The 21,257-nt window shown below is 44.5% G+C and overlaps 1 protein-coding gene across 1 annotated transcript in view; it reads left to right on the top strand.

Annotated features, from left to right (window-relative positions):
* Nucleotides 1–540: 540 nt before the first annotated feature.
* Nucleotides 541–21,257, top strand: part of LOC114216876 (amine oxidase [flavin-containing] A) — a 66,080-nt gene continuing 45,363 nt past the window's right edge. Inside the window, exons 1-2 of the mRNA XM_028113546.2 lie at nucleotides 541–2,053; nucleotides 20,818–20,912. Coding sequence (XP_027969347.2) covers nucleotides 541–2,053; nucleotides 20,818–20,912 — 1,608 coding nt within the window. The remainder of the gene's footprint in view (nucleotides 2,054–20,817; nucleotides 20,913–21,257) is intronic.

Below are 21,257 nucleotides of genomic sequence, written 5' to 3'. Positions count from 1 at the left end.
TCTCCCCTACTTGCTTTGATTTGGGTCAAGCACCTCAGCTTGGACAACCCCACAAAGAATCAATAATCGCCCAGTCTGCCCCAAGTGACAGTGCCCACTTCACCCCGCCCCCTCCCTAGGGAGGGGCCCGCGGCTGCGCACACCTCACCCAGCCTCTTGTGACGTCACAAAGGAGCCCACCCTAGTGTGCCGCACCCCTGCGACCCTCCCGTCCAGGTCCCCGTCCTTCAAGTACCCGCTTCCCTTAGCCCACCTGGCCCAGTCCTCTTTTAGTTAGGGCGTTGAGAATAAAAGCACTAGGCTGAAACCTCCACGGGGTCGCCGCAGCGCCCTTCGGTGGCGTCGCCCGCCCCTCGGGGCCGGCGAGATAGGCGGAGCCAAGCTGCCAGCCCTAGGCTCCCCCGCCGCCCAGTGGGCTGGGCTCCTGGGGCGGCCTCGTGAGCGCGCGGGTCCGGGACCCCAGGGAGCTGGCGAGGCGCGCGCCCGTGGGGGAGGGGCGGGGAGCAGAACGTCGGCTCCCGCCCAGCGCGTTGCAGAACCATGAGAGCAAACAGCTCGGCCGCCTCCCGAGGTGGTGGCGGTGAGAGGGGCCGCGAGGCGGAGCGCGCGCCCGGAGCCGGGGGCACAGCTGCCCAGATCTCCGACCCGGACTCCAACTTGGGCGCGGCCACATCCTCCGCGTCCGGGTCCAGCATCCGTTCTGAGTGGCGGACTTTCTCCAGTCCGTTTTCCAGCTTCCTGTCGAACGCGTCCAGAGCTGACCCCGGATACGAGAAGAGCTCCGGCGCGCCCGCCCAACTCGGCTCCAGTCCTGGCCCGAGGACCAACACAGACTCTAGGATTGGCCTCTGGGGCTTCGACGCCCACGGCCTGAACCACCAGATCCCCATGTCTGCCACCCGCCTGAGCACCGCCGCTGGGGCCGCCCCAGCCTCCAACCCGGACGCAGGCCATCCCCGGGTACCGGTACCAGGACCTGCCCCGCCCTCAGGCCCCCCTCTAGGGTCGATGCCTGAGTCCACCCCGCCCGCAGTGCTCGGCCATCCCCGAGTATCAGTACCAGGACCTCCTACATCCACCAACTCTACCCGAGAGCCAGTGCAAGGTTCTGGCCCGCCCTTGACGCCCGGCTTCCGCAAGGTATCGATGCCAGCACCTCGTCCACCCAGTAGCACTCCCCAAGTGTCAGCAGACGGGATCGCCCCGCCCTCAGTGATCGGCTCCTCCTGGAGTTCGATGCGAGGACTTCCCACACCCAATAACTACCCCCTAAGGTCATTGCAAGGGTCCTTGCAGTTCTCAGGACCCCGCTCCCCCCGACTATCAGTGGACGGATCTCTTCTGCTCTCGGACTCCTCCCGAGTGTCAGTGCAAGTGTCCGACCCACCCTCAGTGCTCAGCTCCCCCCGGAGTTCGCTGCCTGGACCTGCCCAGCTCTCGGACTCCTCCCGAGTGTCGCTGCAAGGGTCCGCCCCGTCCTCAGAGCTCAGCTCCCTCCCGGCTTCGCAGCAAGGATCGGCCCAGTTCTCGGAGTCCTCCCGAGCGTCGGTGCAAGGGTCCACCCCGCCCTCAGTGCCCGGTTCTCCCCGGGATTCGGTACAAGGACCTCTTACGCCCGGGAACAACCCCGGAGGGTCGGCACAAGGGTCCACCCAGCCCTCAGTGCCCGGCTCCCCCCGGGATTCGGTACAAGAACCTCTTACGCCCAGGAACTCCTCCCGAGGGTCGGCACAAGGGTCCACACAGCCCTCAGTGCCAGGTGCCCCCCGAACATCCGCGGAAGGATCGGCTCCACCCCCGGGCTCCCCTGGAGGAGCAGTACAAGGGGCCGCTCCGCCCTCAGTGCCGGGCTCTGCCCGGGTGTCGGTGGAAGAATCGGCTCCGCCCCCGGGCTCCCCCCGAGAGTCGGTAGAAGGGTCCGCCCCGCCCTTGGCCCGCTCCACTTCTATACCTACGCCCCGGGAGAGTCGCAACCAGAGCATGGCGAGTGGGGAGACGGCGAGTACCACGGGCCGCATGTTCGACGTAGTCGTGATAGGAGGCGGCATCTCAGGTCAGTATGGACCGTAGCGGTAACCTGAGGGCCCCTGGCCGGCCCTGGGTGGGGGGCTTGCGGTAGCGCCGCAGCATTTGGGGATCTCTCTCGCATGCTGGAGTGCAACAGTGCCTGGCCCCGGATCCTGCGAGGCGAGAGTGGGTGTTGGGCCAGTCTTGCGTGTGGTGTGAACTGGAGGAGGCAGAACAATAATTTTACTACTACTATTAAATACTAGCATTTAATTAGCTCTCGCTGTGCAGTTGTATTCGGTACTTTACTTGCATTTCCTCAATCCTCAGCAGTCCTGTGAGATGGGTATTCGCCCCCATCTTACAAAACCAAGTAACTGAGGTCTGAAGACTTTCAGTAACTTTCCAGAGGTCAGACCACTTAGCCAGAAAGTGGCGGAATGATTTTTTTCCATTCAAGACCTTCACTTCTAATACCTGAGGTGGCTGCTTCGCCTCACTGATTTCAGGTCCTTTGCCCTAAACAGAACATCAGTGTTGGGATTTTTGTAGTATTGAAGTAGTAATAGTGTTATTCTGGTTCTGCTCTTCTCCAAGCACTTTTCCTTAGAAAATTTGGTGAGTGAAGAGGAAGGAAGAATCGTTTTAGTAAAAGTTTTTTTGTTTTGTTTTGTTTTTTGTTTTTTAAAAGGAGAGAGAGGGTGGGCTCTTAGTTTTAACCTACTCCGGCTGTTTGTTTGGTTTTTGTTTTGTTTTGTTTTGTTTGTTTTTAGAACTTGTAGGAAGGTGTAGGGCATGTATTGCCCAAAGGGAATCCCTTTGTGAAGCAGAGGCCCACAGTCGGTCAGGGAATGCCCTGTTGTGTCCTTTCATAAGAGCTCCCAGTGACCGAATCCTGTCCTGTGTGGAGCTGGTGAGTCTGGGTTCCCCTGGTCCTGTCTTAGGTTTGCAGCTGACCAAGTGCATGAGGCTTGCCTGTATCTTCCCGGAAACCTCATCATGACTGATATATTCAATTGTCACATAGGCTGTCATAACTGGTAAAATTTGAAATATAGGAATTGTGTTTGAGCCCCAGCTAGAATTCCACATGAATCTGCCCAGGACCTGGGAGGGTGTTAATTTCTGAAATATACCTGCAGGATCCAATGTAGAAAGAGGGAGAAAGAAGGTGGAAGGGAGTAAGTAGGATGGCCCCGTAGTAGCCATTTGTATGTGTAATTTTTTTGGCGGGGGGAGACTCTGAACATGCTGAAAAATTAATTTTGAGAGGAGATAGCTTTTGACTTGGTCTCTTGAGGATCAACAGTCTGAATCGCCAGAGGAGAGGTTGGCCTGAGCTGTTGCTTTGACACTCCAGCCAGTGCTAGCAAAAACATGCCTGTATGTTGGAGCATCGGAGGAAAGCAGACCGTGGTGGAGAGTAAGAAAAAGAAGTATATTTCTCTTATTTCCATTCATTCATTCCTTCATTCATTCAACAAACACTTGCCGAGTGCCTGCAGTGAAGAGAACTGGTCTTTCCAAAAACCTAGTCCTCCCATGCATGCCTCCTAGAAGCAATGTGATTGTTGATCGCTGGGAAATCAATGTTCTGATTGTGTGGTGTATAAATTGATCGGTTCTCTCTCTTCCCCCATTTCCATACCATCCACATTTCACAATTTGGGGTTCTTTCTGGGATTTTATCTTTGTCCTTTTCTTGTTCTGTGCTCCACTATTCCTTAAGGAGCGTTTTGTCTTTTATTTTCCCTCTGCCTGATTACCTACTGTTTCTCCCTTTCCACACCTTCTTCCCAGTAGTTGGTCGTGAGCAGAGGTGGATTTACCCGGTAGCTGGCGACCCTCATGCTTTATGGTCTTACAACTGTAGGTGCCTTCTGCTTCTCATTCTGGATAAATAGCTTCATACTGTGTCTTGTATTGGTAATTTTGCATTCTTCTTTCTTAAAGAGGGCACCCAAATCATGAGCTTCAGGCCCCTCAAAACCTGGATCTATCTGTGATCACTATTAATCATTAATTTGTTTGTTTCATTTGGGGGAAAGGAGAGGGCCTTTCTTGCGCAGTAGTTCACACACCTATCCCAGCAGCTGGCTTCCAGTCCATTAGTGACAGTGGAAAAGGCATGGGGCTTCCTCTAATATCATCTCCGTCACTCAATTGGAGTGATTTTAACACCAAAACTGACCAGAAACATTGCATTCTGGCTGTGATGCTTTCCCAAGATGGTTCACAACTAAAATTCAAAGTAGATGCAAGTCTGGCTCAGGCTAAACCCTGCACACAGACTGGGTATTGCATGAGCAGCTGAGAGGCATTACTGCTCAAGGGGTTCTTGAGATGTCAGAAACACATCATACTTGCATGTACTTAGCAAACTTAATCCCTCTCTCAGTTTTAAATGCTTTGGGATATTTCTTATAACTTTTGTCACAACTTGCACACTTTAATATGCTACCCACACACTTACAATATATAGCTAATACTCAGCATCTGCAGTGTCATTACTTTTATATAACAGTGTAGCTCCCAGAAGAGTACAAATTCCAAATGACATTCCTCAAACTCAATCCATAGCAACAGAATTACCTTTCATTTTAATAACTATCTTGGCTGTACAGAGAATGACAGCATCTTTTTTTTATATCAACTTTAAAGATTATTTATTTATTTATTTATTTATTTGACAGAGAGCCCCATGCCAGCTCCATCCCAGATCCTAAGACCCTGGGATCATGACCCAAGCCGAAGGCAGATGCTTAACTGACTGAGCCAGCCATCCAGGTGCCCCAAGAGTGGCAGCATCTTATTATAGCTCCCTCTTGTCATTAAAAAAACCCATAAAACAGGGGCGCCTGGGTAGCTCAGTGGGTTAAGCGCCCGACTCTTGGTGGCTCAGGTCGTGATCTCATGTGTCCTGAGATCAAGTTCTGTGTGGGGCTCCATGTTCAGTGCGGAGTCTGCTTGAAGTTTCTCTCCGTCTGCCCCTCCTCCAGTCATGTGCACACATGCATGCTCTCTCCAAAATAAATAAACCTTTAAAAAAAACCATAAAACAGAGCATGTCTTTGTTTTAAGATTTTATTGATTTTTTAACAGAGACAGCGAGAGAGGGAACACAAGCAGGGAGAGTGGGAGAGGGAGAAGCAGGCTTCTCGCCGAGCAGGGAGCCCAACGTGGGACTCAATCCCAGGACCCTGGGATCATGACCTGAGCCGAAGGCAGACCCTTAACGACTGAGCCACCCAGGCACCCAAAACAGAGCATGTCTTATAGCCACAAAACCCCTTTTTCTGTCCATAATCCATTACATAATTATATATACTGTGTCAGTAGTGGACGGGGAAAACCCCTGCTCCTTTGTAAGTAATTTAGTGGTATCTTTAACATGCTCTGGCCCTTTCCTGTCATCCATCATCTATCACCAAGTCCTTCTGGAAACTCCTTTCATTCTGTGACACTAGGATCCTAAATTTTTATTCCACACTGATCGCTCCTTTTCTTTTCCTTTCATTGCGCCCATATTCTTGTGAACTTCCAGTTTTGAAATGGCCTCGAGGTTCAGCTGTTGATCACTGTTGTGCTCTTATGCACTTTTCCTTTCTCTTTCTCATTCTAGGACTTCAGATTTCCCTTGTCTATAGAAGGCTCTTAAGTCTCTAGTTTGGATCCATTTCTTTCTCCAAGATCCCGTTTTATAATTTATCTGCTCCTGGGTATTTCAGCCTGTAATGTCGTTTTCTTACTTCATATTCATCATGTCCAAAAGCCTCCTTGCCCTCCAACCCAGCTTGTCTTCCCCACTTCCTTGGCTCAGTTCTTGGCACCACCGTCCTTTACACCCAGTCAACAGATCCTTCTAATTCCTTGTTTGGGCTCCTCTCCATTCTCAGTGACTCCCCCATCCCCATCCCCAGGATAGACCCTGGACCCCTTTGGCTCACCAGGTTATGACCGTCTTTCCAGTGGCCACCCGTTACTTTGGGCTCTCCCTTCATGTCCATCCTGCACTGTTCTCTCAGAGCTGATTTTTTTCTTTTTTCAATTTGAGCATAGTTGACACACAGTGTTACATTCGTTTCAGATATACAATATGGTGATTGGATAAGTCTGTATGTTATTCTAGGCTTACCGGAAGTGTAGCTACCATGTGTCCCCTTACACTGCTAGTACAGTACTATTGATTATACTCCATATGCTGTTCGTTTCATCCCTGTGACTTATTCATTCCATAACCAGACTTGATTTTTTTAAACACTTCTTTCATCACCTTGGTCTTCTGCTCAAGACCTTCCTTCACTGGTCTATTAACAGCCCCTCAAGCTTCCCTCCATACCCTCAGTTATCTAGCCCCACTTTGTTGGGCCAGTGGCATCCCCCACTGTCCCCAACATGGAATCACACTGCTGTCTTGTCATCAGTGCTACACCATGTTGATTTTGTCCCTTCACCCTTTCCTTGTTTTTGTCTTTCTTAACGTGGGAGTGCTGCTCTCCGACCGTTTACGTCTCATCCCTTCTTCAACACCTGATTAATGACCCCTTTTTTAAAAAAGATTTTATTTATTCATTTGAGAGAGTGAGCGCACACACGAGCAGAGGGGTGGGGGGGAGGAAAGCAGAGGGAGAGGGAGAAGCAGACTCCCTGCTGAGCCCAACACGGGGCTCGATCCCAGGACCCCTGGCTCAATCCCAAAACCCCGAGACCATGACCTGAGCCGAAGGCAGACGCCTAAGCATCTGAGCCACCCAGGTGCCCCTAATGACCCTTTCCTTAATCACTCTGTCTGTCCCTGATTTTTCCCTGTTAGTGCTTGTCATCTGTATCTAACAATCCACACTTATCTTCTGATGGCTATTTCTTGGTGTTATTTTAACTATAGCAATTCAGTCATTGACCGTAGATGCTAGTTCTTACTCAGGAGCCGACACAGATATAATGAATGGCAGAAACCCAGTGGCATATGATTTTAAAATCTGCCCTGAACCGAAAATTTCTGAATTGGCTCTCTGTAGGGGGAGAAAAAAAAAAGGAAAAGAAAAGAAAAGAAAAAAGCCCACCTCCAGGGGTCAAGGTATACTTCAAACTCTTTAGGCCAAAGGGGTTTTTGCCAGGCAGTCCAGTCCAATCACCTAAGATTTTAATCCTCTCCACGGCATCTCCTTGGTGATGATGTGGCTGTAGCTTTGAACACACATCTAGGGAAGGGGAATGCTCTGCCCTTCAAGGCAACTCATTAGGAGCAGAGGTGGATCCGCTGCCTGGACTCATTCAAGCCCTTTGGGAGCCTCAACCCTATGCCAGGCAGTGGCTAGATCTCGGGGGGAAAGGTCTGATGATGAGTAAGTAGTTTCCCTGCCCATAAGGTGCCCCATCCTCATGCAAGAAGGAGTTGAGTAAGAGAATAATCGACATTCGTACAGTGGAAGAAATATTATTGTCATGAGTATGAACAAAGTGCTGGGACCTTGAAAGATAAGTTTCTAAGCAAAAACACTTCAGTTATAACGCTGGATAATCCTGGGTAGTAAAAGAGTTTTTCCATGGTTTTGGAAATTTTGAAGTGTCATGTGGAAAGAGATTATTTCCAACCAGTGTCTAAGTAGTGGAACCTCCCCCATATTTTTATTCATGAGCCGAGCTCTACTTAATTGAGCACACTAGCCAGCCAGAGGTCGGGGCTGTATAAAATCAGCGGGGACTGAATCCCTTTCATCCTCTGAGACAGAAAAGCCATTTTGCAAGAAGGTTGACTAATGTTCTGAATTCCGACAATTGAGTCCACAACATACCACAATTTCCCTTTTTGCTGAAATATATCACCCTGAAGAATCATTTCTGCTGAAAGCATTTTTGGCATTTTAACCCATAACTTGGCAGCAGACACTTGTGGTTTTGTAGTGATTAAGAAAAACATTTTAAAAATGCTGCTTATTTTTGGTGCCTTAGTTATTTAGATACTCTGAGGTTCATTGCAGATGGGGCATTAATGTTCTGCCTTTTAGAACACTTCTTTGCCTCTGTTTTGTATTTTTTTCTCAAACTAGGATCCTTTCACTTTAGAAATTTTTTGATGTTGAACAAAGAACACAAGAATATTTGGGTTCTGATTTTTTGAAATCTTCGTGGTTGAATGAGATTTGGGGTTTAGCTGACATTTAATGGACCATTTTCGCATTTAACCAATACTAATTGGTTTTATCCAACACGTAATCCTCAGCTAATGTAAAAAATATATTTAATAATAGATCTAAGTACAGTATAATTATATAAGTATAGTGTAACTGTAGTGTAATTGCATCACAGAGACCCATAACTGAGAAGGAGAAAGGTGGAAGCTTGTCATTGGCGAATATGGGTCATACAATCTTTGTGCAGGTGTGACATATACATATTTTATATATAACCGATCTTGCCAGTATTTGGATTCAGGTGTACCCAGAAAGACTGAGGTTCTGAGGTTCTGTTGTAGTTTTAATTTTTAAAAAAATTTTTAAAAAGATTTTTATTTATTTACACAAGCAGCAGGGAGGGGCAAAGGGAGAAGCAGGCTTCCCGCTGAGCAGGGAGCCCGACATGGGGCTCAATCCCGGGACTCCGGGACCCTGACCCGAGCAGAAGACAGACGCTTACCCGACTGAGCCACCCAGGTGGCCCCCTGTTGTAGTTTTATATCACATACAAGGGTTTGCAAAAACATAGACATCCAGTCAGCCCTTGTTTGACGACCATGCTTCCGTGTACGAGATGGGTATGTTTCATAATGACAGTTCCTTTTTTATGTCAGGTTTGAGCGATCAGAACTGCACAAAATGAGCCAAAAGTAGTTTAGTTACATTTTTCACTATTCTAAGGTTTGAGACAAGTTGGTTGTTAGGACTGTTTTTTTGCCTTTATGGTGAAAAATATTTTATAGTTTTGCCAGGAATTTGTATTTTTCTCCTTATTATGTTGTCGTTTAGCATTATGAATTAGAGCATCTTAAAATCTTTTTTTTCACATTTAAAAACAATTTTTTAAGTCATCTCTATACCCAGTATAACTCGAACTTACGATCCTATGATCAAGAGTTGCACACTGTACCGACTGAGCCAGCCGGGCGCTCCCAGGGCAGTTTAAAATCTTTATGGTTTTGTCATCTGTAAAATTAGAGTTTGGATTAAGTTGGATTATGTTATATGTGATATATCTTCCAGGATCTCTTTTAGTAATTAGTAGTCGTCCTACTGTCTGTCTCTTCAGCTTTCTCTTTTGAATTCCCTCCTCAACACGTTTTTCCTTCCATGTTGTATTCTGGAAACTGTTTGCATGATCTCTTATGTTGACGTCCTACACTAACTTAAATCCGAGTCTGAGGCTCTCTTACACATGCTCATTCACACCTTCTCCATGACTTCTCTGAGCTTTAGTTTGAAAGCCCTTTTGTACTTGTTGCTAAGCCAAAGTAAACAAAACCCCACTTTATAGCAATAATTAATCAATTGATTAGGTAAAAGTGTCAATAAGAACATAAACATCAGGTGATAAGCTTTGAGAGTTGAGTTTATTACATATTAACCATGTTCAAAGGTCTCTCAGAATTGCAACCTGTAAGGGCTCACAGGGACCAACACAGAGGCTCAGAGGGATCAAGTGAATTACCAAATGCCACAAAATTCTTAGCAGCATAACTTGACTTTGGACCCCTAAAATGTTGACCACCAGGGCAGTGTTGCTTCTACACCCTGCCTCGCTGGACTTGCCCTGTAAGCCCATTCCTAGAACTGCAGTAAACTTATTTTTACTTTACTTTGACGCTTGATGCTCTAAAACCTGGTGACTATTGTTTCGCAGTAATTTATATTTTAGAATATGTTACATGGCGTGTTACTGCTTCACGAACACTTATACTTAAAAAGATGGGACACCCTATTAAGGTCAAATGACTTTTATATGAAGAATTTATTTCCTTTTTTGAAAAGTCCATACCTGGTGTGTTTACGATAATTGTGTAGCAATTGTTTGACTAGTTTCCATCAGTGGTTCTTAAGCTTTTGGATGGTATCTCCCTTTGAATATCTGATGAAAGCTACTGAACCTTTCCACCAAAAAAATGCGTATTTTTACTTATAGAATTTTTCTCCCTGCCCCAGGCCAACATCAGATGTTATGGAAACGCCATCAGCATCACTGTCCCTGTAGTATAAATATTTGGGGCTGAGACTGAGACTTCACAGAAGTGGCAAAAAATAATTCAAAGGATTCATTAGGTCATTAGACAGTTACAAGTAATGAATATGTAAATAGATAATGATAAAAACAGTCAAGACATCTAGGCTGAAAAATAAGGCACATGCATCTCCTATATTAAGTCCATGATAAATCAAGCAGTGAACCTGACATGCTTTGGAAAAAAAGAATTTGGGGAAACAACATGGGTGAAGAAAATGGAAGGCTGTGGTGGTTGATGTGATTTTTTAAAATAGTTTTCCAAGATTGGTACTTACAGATTTTAGGAATTGAAATGAAGCCACTGATATTAAATATACATTTGTTATTTAACATGCATTTGTCATAGCTTATGCTCCTTGGTCATTGGAAGCATTTGACAAAATTCAGACCCAAGTAGAAGAGTGAAATTCTCTAGTTGGTCTGAGAGTCCACTTGTCTCTCCAGTGACCATGTGACGCCCAGGAACCTTCCGTGCCGTTCCAACTAGAAACCTGAAATGCTGTTGGTGTTTGAGGTTATTTTGGGGGTTCACTGGTGGCACAGACAAGGGAAGCAGGAAATGATAGACAAGGAGATTATTTCATGGAGGAAGTAATACTTGACAGAAGTGTTGTGAGTTTTGGATAAATTCCGAAATGCAACAAAAATGACTTTTTCTTTAGTTTTTAAAATTAGAAACTTTTTTTTTAAAGATTATTTATTTATTTGACAGGGAGAGAGAGAGAGAGAGAGAGCACAGGCAGGGGGAGCAGCAGGCAGAGGGAGAAGCAGACTCCCCGCTGAGCAGGGAGCCCGATGCGGGGCTCGATCCCAGGGCTCGGGGATCATGACCTGAGCCGAAGGCAGGCGCCTAATAACTGAGCTACCCAGGCACCCCAGAAACATTTTTATTTTTTTATTTTTATTTTTTATTTATTTATTTTTAAAGATTTTATCCATTTATCTGAGAGACAGAATGAGAGACAGAGAGCACGAGAGGGAAGAGGGTCAGAGGGAGAAGCAGACTCCCTGCCGAGCAGGGAGCCGGATGCGGGACTCGATCCCGGGACTCCAGGATCATGACCTGAGCCCAAGGCAGCTGCCTAACCAACTGAGGCACCCAGGCGCCCCATTTTTTTTTTTAATTGAAGTATAGTTGACACATCATGATGACCTTTAAGGTGACCGTTTCCAGATTAAATGGGTTTGCTTTGAGCTGTGCCTTAAATTCCAGACCTTTTTCTTGCACGCCTGCCTGTGTGTGTTCATTGATTCGCTCATTCATCCATTCATTCGATAAATATCTGTTGATCACTGTGTGCTCACTGTGTGCTGTGAGCAAAATTTATGTTTTCCTGCTTTGGGAACATTGCTTCTAAACCTTTAGTATGAGCTGATGTTTGACTATACTTTTTATTGTCCTCAGAGTCTGGAATCCAAGAGTCCAAATGTACAGTTATGTAAGAATTCTGTTGGCCAGAGATCACGTTGCTGAATAATAGAAAGTTAACTTTAAAAACTTAATATGTGATACACACTCTACACATTCCTAGGTGGTGATGAACGTGAAAGTTGAAGAAAAATGTCACTTTTAGGATTTAAGAGGAAGAACTAGGAGAGCTAGCAGAGCATAAGCTGTAGCTGCACTAAAGTTTTGCTTCAAAACTCTTAGCTTGTGCTCTAGGCATTGTTCACCTGGGTCCCTGTCCAGGGGAGTTTATTACTGTCAATATTTGGACATTCTTATAAGAGATGAAACCAGCTTTCCCAGAGTGTGTTTTGAGGAGTAGTTTTTTTAACAATGCAGACGGTGCAGAAATGCTGAGTTGAACAGGTCTCTTCACTGCAGGACTTATTAGGGCCTTTAATATGCCAGTGTGTGCCACACATTTCCCAGAAGGAGAAATGGTGTATGTCGCAACGTCCAGGAACACTGATATTTTTCCCCTGAGCATCTTGAGGACTAGTGTTCCCATAAAACATTTTGGAAACTATCACTTTAAACCACAGTGCATCTTAGTGTGCAGAATCTAGGGACAGCAGTGTGGAGGGCCCTTGGTGTATTTTTTAGAAATTTATTTATTTGAGAGAGAGAACACGAGTGGGGTGGGGGGGAAGGGAGAGGGAGAAGCAGACTCCCCACTGAGCAGGGAGCCCTATGCGGGGCTCAATCCCAGGACCCCAGGATCATGACCTGAGCTGAAGGCAGACACTTAACCGACTGAGCCACCCAGGCGCCCCCCGCCCCGGTGTATTTTTAAAGTTTCAGTGAAAGAATGGGGCGTTCATGAATTAAGGGGTAATTGCATTCCCCAACTCGGGTGAGATCCATTTATCTAAAGTGAAGATGAATGCTGAACAATAATCAAATAAATTAGGACTGTCTAGACAACCAGTCTGTTGAATTTCGGGCAAATTGAAGTTAATTGTTAGCTTTCATCTATTTACCATTTGAGACAGCACTGTCTTTTAGCTTATCAAAGGGATTAGAAGATTTGGCATTTTCAAAAGCAGAGAATTATTTCTCTGAAAGGAAGCACAAAATGCAGATGGATATAGGGATCGGAATGGTTATATGTATCTGGGACAAGTTTGTGTGTGCACCAATACTCTCTGTTCTCTTTTGCTAAAAAGTACAATACTGGGTCAGAGGCCAGAAAATGTACTTGTAGTATAGACTCTGATGGCTTACTTAGGCATAAAGGTTAAAATGATGTGGCACCCTGTCCTTGTCAGTCTTTCTTAGTTGTGCACGATAAATATAATCTAAGCGTTAGAAACTTCCCTGTTGCCCTCATCCAGGTGAGCATGGTTTCGTTTTCTCAGTATGCAACTATTCTATTCATTGCAACAAGCATTTAAGCACCTGCAACACGACAGGATCTATTCTGGGATGCAAAGATGTGTAACACATTTCTGTTCTCAAGAAAGTCCTAACACAGTAGTTACGAGTCAGATCTCTGGGCGAGGGGTCATGGTGCCTTGGACGAGGGCAAAAGGCCACCATGGCTTGGACCAGAGTGGCTGTGGTTGCAGTGGGAAGCAGGTAGATTCCGAACATTGTCTGAGGCACAACCAGGGGGGCCTGCCCCTCGAATGGATGAGATATATGAGAAAAGGAGAAGAGTCAGGAATAGCTTGGAGAGTTCTGACCCGAGCATCTGACTAAATGGTGGTGCCATTTACTAAATTGCAAAGCACCAGGGGAGGAATGAGTTCTGGGGAAATATCAGGTGACCTGCTTTAGACGTATTGAGCTTGAGATGCCGCAGTGACCCTACTTTCTTGGGGGCATCATTCCAGTGCGGGTGCCAGAAACACTCTATGTCTGGTGCCAGGTGGCACTGGGTGCTAAGAAGAAAAATAAAACAGGCTGACAGGGACAGAGTGCGACAGAAGATTAAAACCCTTGCCTGTATTGAAAGTGCCATTACCGGACATTTTTCATGAGGAATATGCTCTGTTTCAAGGTTTGTTCTGGTGAAGGAGTGGAGACATCAGGTCATTTGTTGTGGAAGGAAAACCAGAAATTGAACTGGAAAGGGTAGCGCGAGTCAAATGGACGAATTCTCCCCCCCCCCCCCCCAAATAGAGTGATATGGATGTACTTGAAGAAGGAAGGCGAGGGGAAGGGCCCTCGGCAAGGTAGAGGTGGCAGGGCTAAGTGTGAGGCCGGGTTCCACGGTAACAGATTTGTTTCCCAGGAAGCAAAGGACCATTTCTTCGAAGGCTTCATTGCGGATATTACTAATTCCTTCGCCAGGTGCGCTGTGTGGATGAGATCATTCCCTGCACTGTTTCTTTGGGGAAGTTAGGCACCGCAGGACATTGGAAACAGGGCAGAATCTGTGGGAACACGGTTTCCAGGGGCAGTGGCTTTCAGAAGCTGGAACTTGGTTTGAGGTTGCCATGGCTGCAGCCTGCACACTTCATCTCATCTCACCTCCTGGTCCAATAAACAGCAGTAACAAAAATAAATAAATAAATAAATAAATGAAAGTATTTTGCTTCTATCTGCTCTATAGTATCTCAGATCGAACACGATTTCTTAGTATTGTTATATAAAACAAAACAATTGCCTGAACTCTCAAGACGACATGTGCTTTTAAAAGCAGCCTTGCTTTTTTTTTTTTTAAAGCCTGTCTAATACATCCTTTCACCTATTTTATTTTGGTTTATGCAAAACCCAAATGGTGGAAGAAAAATTGGAAGAGGAACTGTGTTGTTTTAAACTTCTCATTCCTGTTTAGAATACTTAATTGCAAAGTGATTGAAGATTTGCTCGTGCCCTGCTCCTCCGATTTTCCTGTTTTTCAGATTTTATTTATTTATTTATTTATTTGCATTTTGAAAGTGATTGGATCCTTATTTACACAGTAAGTTTTTATCGAACTCTTTGTGAATGTGGCTTCTCTGGGCTCTCTACTCTCATAGAAAACCACAGGACATTTGGGAGTCCTTCATTCTTTTCCTCCTAAGGAGCTTGGTTTGCCATGATTTGGGAGAGGAATGGCTCTTGGTGCAGGTGCAATGAATGGTAGATTTTACCAGTGCCCACTTAGACCTCTTCCTTCCAACGGCCCCATGGGAGAACAGAGACTTTAGACGCAAGGACACTTGAGCGTCTAAGACACCTTTCCAGGGTGGCTCTTCATCCCTCACAAGCCAATGAATCTCATCCACCCACTGATTTAATACACACTCTCCCCTCCCTGACTTTATCCCTCTCCTCACAGATCCGAGGCCCCAGAATTTATACCTCTAACAGTGTGTAGGGGAGCCAGCTTCTACTGGCTGGAAAGGCCTCTTTCCACTTCCACATTCAGTGATACCACGTTGGTAGCTTGAAATAAGTAATTTGAAATCAGACACGATGGGAGTGTCTATACACCACGGAAACCCAAATGGTACAAATCAGGTGCCCTCTTCCTCCCCACAGCCCAGAGATGGTTGTTAACCATTTAGCAGCATACCACGATATCAAACCCTTTCCTTATTTTGGCTGGGAAGGAAGGGATGGTGCATACCAGCAGGGCTGGGGGTGGGGGGGCAGGTCTCTTCTATCAATCAGGATTCCATGTGGCAATGAAATGATGGAAAATGAATGAAAGGGGGAGCTGTAGTGTTCAGTGCTCTTAGCTTTGGCTAATCTATATTTCTTTGGAACAAGATGAACATTAAATCTATATGAGATTTTCTCTTTTCATAACAAATATGAAAATAAAAAAATATTTGATTATAAAATCTTTTTGTGGAAGGAATAAGTCATGGAGACAAAAGGTCCAGCACAGGGAATATAGTCAATGGTATTGTACTATCATTGTATGGTGACACATGGGAGCTGCCCTTTTGGGGAGCCCTAGGCTTCAATTAAAAAAAATAATAAAATAAAATCCATTCTGTAGTAGCTACATTATATTTGGTGACTTGCCTTCAGACTTAAAAGCCTTTTCTTTTCAAACAATTCTATCCCATTTACAAAAAAAAAAAAAAAAGCCAAATAAATATTTTGAAAGATAAAGGCAGAAGCCCTTAAGCTAATCTGTGGAGTTGACAATTGAGATATGATTTTTTTCTGTGAACGATTCTTGAGTTTTGTGGTGATGAGGGGAGGGTAGAATGCATAGTGATACACAGAATAAGAACAAAATAAGAGTTAAGGAGTGTAATCTAAGACTCATATCTTGAAGCAGGCATTGGCTTCATTTGTTTCATTCAAATCAACAGCCGCAGTTGTTATAGTAGAAAAACTTTCTGGACTGTAAGTATTTGCCTGTGCTTTATTTTCGACTTACTGAGTATTCAAAAGTAATTATTATTCAAAAATAAACACTCAGTCGGTTAAGCGTCCGACTCTTGATTTCCGCTCAGGTCATGATCTCAGGGTCTTGGGATCATCGAGCTGGTGGGCTCCCTGCTCAGAGGGGAGTCTACTAGAGATTCTCTCTCCTTCTCCCTCTGCTCCAACACCCTGTGCATGAGCTCTCTCTCTCTCTCTCTCAAATAAATAAATCTTTAAATAACTTTTCAAAAAATGGCACCTTGCTTTTATTTCCATATTCGGTATTTTCTAATTTTCCAATTATCGTGGAAGTTCCTTATCAGAGTCTTGTTCACAGTAAACACACAAACTGAAACATCGGAACCCCATTTATTCAGCGTTGTAGAAGAAATATTTCTTCCAAATAACTTACATCTTCCTTCTTCAAATTCCAAGGCCTTTTTAAAGATTTTCCTTATTTATTTGAGAGAGAGAGTGCGTGCGTGAGGTGCTCAGCATGGAGCCCCACGTGGGTGCGATCTCACAACCCCAAGATCATGACCTGAGCTGAAATCAAGATGCCCAACTGACTGAGCCACCCAGGCGTTCCCAAGACCTTTGTAAAAGCATTTTTTTTTTCTGAAATCCTTTTAAAATGTTTTAAACATTTTCTTTTATTTCTTAAACTAAGAGTTGAAACTTTCCTTGCTGAGATAGGGCCAATGCAGAATGCAGAAACAACCCTTGTGGTCAGCTTTTTATTTTGTTTATATCCTAAAATGACCTTTGTCACTGGTGTGGTCATTGTCCTGACTCAGCTCGACCCGCTCCCCCCACCCCCTCTAGCTTCCCGAGTGGTGCTTATTCATTATTGGCACTGAACACCACTCACCAAACTTGCTTAGAGTTACACATTAGATTTGATTTTGCTCAAGCTCCAAGTGAGGGTGTGAGAAGTAAAATCATTCACTTTCCTGGAGACTTTGTTGTGGTCATATTGGGTGCCTGGCTTTCTCATCTGGGATATGGGGATAATGAAATCGACTCCAAGGGATGGTAACAGGAAAGGCACATGAACGTGATCTGTTATCTGTAGCCCCAAACCAACTGCTAGGCTGCCTCCGGAGCCAGGAGCCCGACACTGCAGGACCCATGGCTGCTGCTAGAGGTCAAAGCCACCTCTGCTTCTCCGTAGGCAGCATGCAGAGGGCGACTTTCTCCTTTAGAAGAGGAGCTACCGATCAATTCCAGTAAACCCTTGGCTGTATTTTTCTAATTGGTTTGTAGATTGATTGCTTAAGGGAAACTGGGAGGAAAGTAACCTTTTTGCATCCGAATTTCTCTGCTTTTAAATACAGAGTGGTACTTTGACATTAGAAGATTTGTGCATAAGTATGCTTTTAATATCAACTTCATCCCTTTTTTAATGACCCTCAGCAGAAGAAGCCTTTCGCTCTGTCCCAGAGAATGCATTGCACCAAGGTTTACAGACATTGGTTTGAATTTATTTAAATGTCATGGGATGGAGGCTTTCTTTATGAGCAGATTCCAAAGGTTCGTTACATACCTAAATCTTTGATGAATGTCAGCAATGTAAGGTTACATTGTACTTGAAGGGGTCAAAACTATGTACAAGTATTAGCGATAGCAGTGCTGGATATTATGGTTTAGCCTCCCCGCATTGTAGATCTTCGAGACCCAGATTCATCCTTGATTCTGTATATGAACAAAATGCTGTGTCGGTCTGGGTCCTCTGAGAGCAGACATCAAGACAGAACTAGCCGTGTAAGAGCTTGACTGTAGGAAAAGCCTGCGATGGATAAAGGGTGAAGAAAACAGGAGCAGGCAAGTCGTTACAAACAAACAAACAAAACCAAGGTAGTCCTGTATGATTTCCTACAATCTGGCTTTTGTTGATTGCATCCCAGTAGTACTATTTAAGCATGTTGCTCTGGCCCCTAAGTAGAAGATCTAGAGGCTTGATCACATTAGAATTTAGTATTTGCTCCTTGTCTCCCTCCCCTTCCTAACGACTTCATAGGTGCTGGTGTGTTCTTCCATCAGGAGGCAGATAACATCTGGTTCTCTCTCTTCTTTGCATGATGTTAGCAGATGTTGATGCTTATTACACTAGATCCATTGATTGATTAGGCATTGCAACACACTGATATTCTAATTTTATTTGTCTTCACTGATTAGGGAGCATGCTTTTATACAGAAAAACCTCCCTTTGTTAGCTCTTTGGTTGCTTTGCGGTTCCCTGCAAGTCGGAGAGGTAGGATGAATGCCAGATGCTTTTCTTTTCCTTTAGGCATTTCCAAACTGGTAAGGTAGTTCCTTAGCATTCTCCAAAGAACCAGTGAGAGTTTTTTATGAGGTTTAGTATTATGATGAATTCATGGATTTAAGCCATTGCAGTGGTTACTTTGATTTGATACTCAAATTGTTCCATCTTTGGCCAGTGGGAGTTTCTATAGGTAGGTTCCTGAGCCTTTTTGTCACAATCCTGGCAGTCTCTGATAGCCTCCTTGCTTTCTGGAACGACTTGATGTTCATACTTTTTGTAATGGTTTGAATTTATTTAAATGTCAAGGGATGTCAAAATATAAGACTCTCTGTTATCCTTTTCATGGCCGCATAGTAATTTATTTTTTATTACCTTTTTAAAAATAGATAATATGTAACATGGTACAGAACCATTTATTTCATTGCCAAGTTTCCTCTTAGTGAACATTTTGACAATTTCCGAACTTTTGCCATTAAAACAGTCCTACAATAAACTTAATCATGCATATGTAAATTTTGTTATACATACCCAATTATTATATACCTAGGTATAAGATAGCACTGGAAGTACAAATAAATGTAGATTTAAAAATAAATGTGTACACACATATATTTCCTTACTCTGTGAGCTGAGAAATCCCAGAAGCAATGACACCCCAGTAGCAAGGAGTGCACGTAGAGCCCAGATTTTGGTTTCTAATACTGTCCTCCAGGGCTGCCTGGATGTGCAGTCGGTTCAGTGTTTGTGCTCAGTTCTTAGGTTGTGATCTCAGGGTCCTGAAATGGAGCCCTGCATCTGGCTCCGCACTCAGTGTGGGTCTGCTTGTCCCTCTCCCCCCAACCCCAAGTCTGTCTCTCAAATAAATAAATAAATCTTTAAAATGTACTGTTCTCCAATAAAAGGAACCAAGGCTCATCAGAGACATGGCTGATTCTGGGGTTGGGCAGTGAAAGACAAACCGAGCCTGGAACATCTTGTAATACCAGAAAGTAAGGAAGTACCCAAATGCTCGCTTGCACGCGCATGCGCGCGCACAGACACACACACACACACACACACACACACACACACACACACACACACACACACACACAAAACGATGGGGACTTGGGGGACATGTCAGAGGGACATAGGAGCCAACTGAAAGAACTCCCAATGACCAAAGCTGGAACAATTTGAGCAACAAAATAACGTAATATCAGATTATAACCCCAAGCATAAAACAACTATCTATGGATCCATACTGATGTAAATACAATGATTGAATAAGTAAATAAACAGAGGAGAAGAGAGAAATCTCCTTGTGGGAGGATTCCTAATAATTTATGTAGATACTTCATCCTTCAGGAAGTCCAACATAACTCCATGCTCAAGTGTGGGCTGTGTGTAGACTTCCTTCCAAAGCATACAGATGGAAAGGGAGAAGAAAGAGTAGTAGCTTTATAGTGAAGAAACCTGGCAAAACCCCTTCAGCCAGATGATCAAGATTAACATCAGTGACAAGTGTTGATCGCATGCATCCTTAATATAATGTTAATCCACAGCATTTCCCCTACTTTTCTGGTATTACTATACTGGGTTTTAAATCTATCTTTTTTTTTTTAAAGATTTTATTTATTTATTTGAGAGAGAAAGAATGAGACAGAGAGAGAGCATGAGGGGGGAGCAGTGTCAGAGGGAAAAGCAGACTCCCCGCTGAGCTGGGATCCCGATGCGGGACTCGATCCCGGGACTCCAGGATCATGACCTGAGCCGAAGGCAGTCGCTTAACCAACTGAGCCACCCAGGTGCCCCTAAATCTATCTTTTATGACAGTTTTTCTTTACATGTAAAAAACCTGTTCTCAGCTTTAAGCCAATGAATAAAGTGTGATGCATGGTTCCTACCTTTGGTAACTTTGAATCTAGTGGTAAAAGCAAGCTCTAGCAAGCATGTAATCCAGATATAAATCATAGGATGTGATTACAAGGGTTTGTTTTGTTTTGTTTTAAGTAGGCTCCACACCTACATGGAGCCCAGCGTGGGGCTTGAACCCACAACCCTGAAGTCAAGACCTGAGCTGAGGTCAAGAGTCAGACGCTCAACTGACTGAGCCACCCAGGTGCCCCTACAAGGGGTTTTTAAGTTGAGAAAAGCATAGGTATACTGAGGGCTGGTGTAGCCAGGGGAAGTTTCCAGGAAAACATACTCTTCTGTTTATGCAATCAGGTTTTCTGGAAGAAGGGCACAATAAGGGTTGATTTAGGGGTTCAACGCATTCTCTTAAATAGGATTTCATTATCACCAAAACTACATATATTTTAAAAATAATTACATTTTTTCAACCAACCTTATGAGAGATGATAAAATTACGATAATGTAATACAGGATAGATTATCAAATTGCTGGCTCAATTGATCACAGTGTGGTCAGACTTTATTAGAAAGATATCAAAATCAGTGGATTACATGTGATGCCCTGCGCTCATTTTATGTGTAGATCTGGCTAAATCTTGGCTATTTCATGTTTGGGTCTTAATATGTTCCTTGATTTTGTTTTTGTTTCTGTTTTTGTTTTTTTTTCCTTGTAGGATTGTCTGCTGCCAAACTCTTAGCGGAACATGACGTTAATGTTTTGGTTTTAGAAGCACGGGACAGAGTTGGAGGAAGAACATACACCGTGAGGGTAAGTGCTTTTAACACTTACATGTGATATCTCACTCACACTGGAAGTCACAGAGCTCGAGGTCATCTCAGGGGTTCATGCAGTGAAGCCATTTATCCTCCAGAGCCCTAAACTGCTCCAACAAATAAGGGTCCACGCTTTCAACAAGCACTTGCGAAGAGTGACCACCTCTGACCTTCAGTAGCTCTTATTCTAGTGATGCAAACAAACATGAACAAATAACTTCAATGCACTGTCGTAATTTCCGTACTGGAGACCTAAATAGAGTATGTAGTGTCTCAAATGGGGTACAGTTTGGCTGGACTTGAAGGAACTATACACCCCCAACACGTGTGCACCTGCACG

This window comes from Eumetopias jubatus, unplaced genomic scaffold (genome assembly GCF_037043125.1).
Source record: "Eumetopias jubatus isolate StellerSeaLion01/CBP00866 unplaced genomic scaffold, mEumJub1_p1.0 scaffold_11, whole genome shotgun sequence".
Taxonomy (NCBI): Eukaryota; Metazoa; Chordata; class Mammalia; order Carnivora; family Otariidae; genus Eumetopias; species Eumetopias jubatus.
This window is presented reverse-complemented; position numbering and strand designations above follow the sequence as displayed.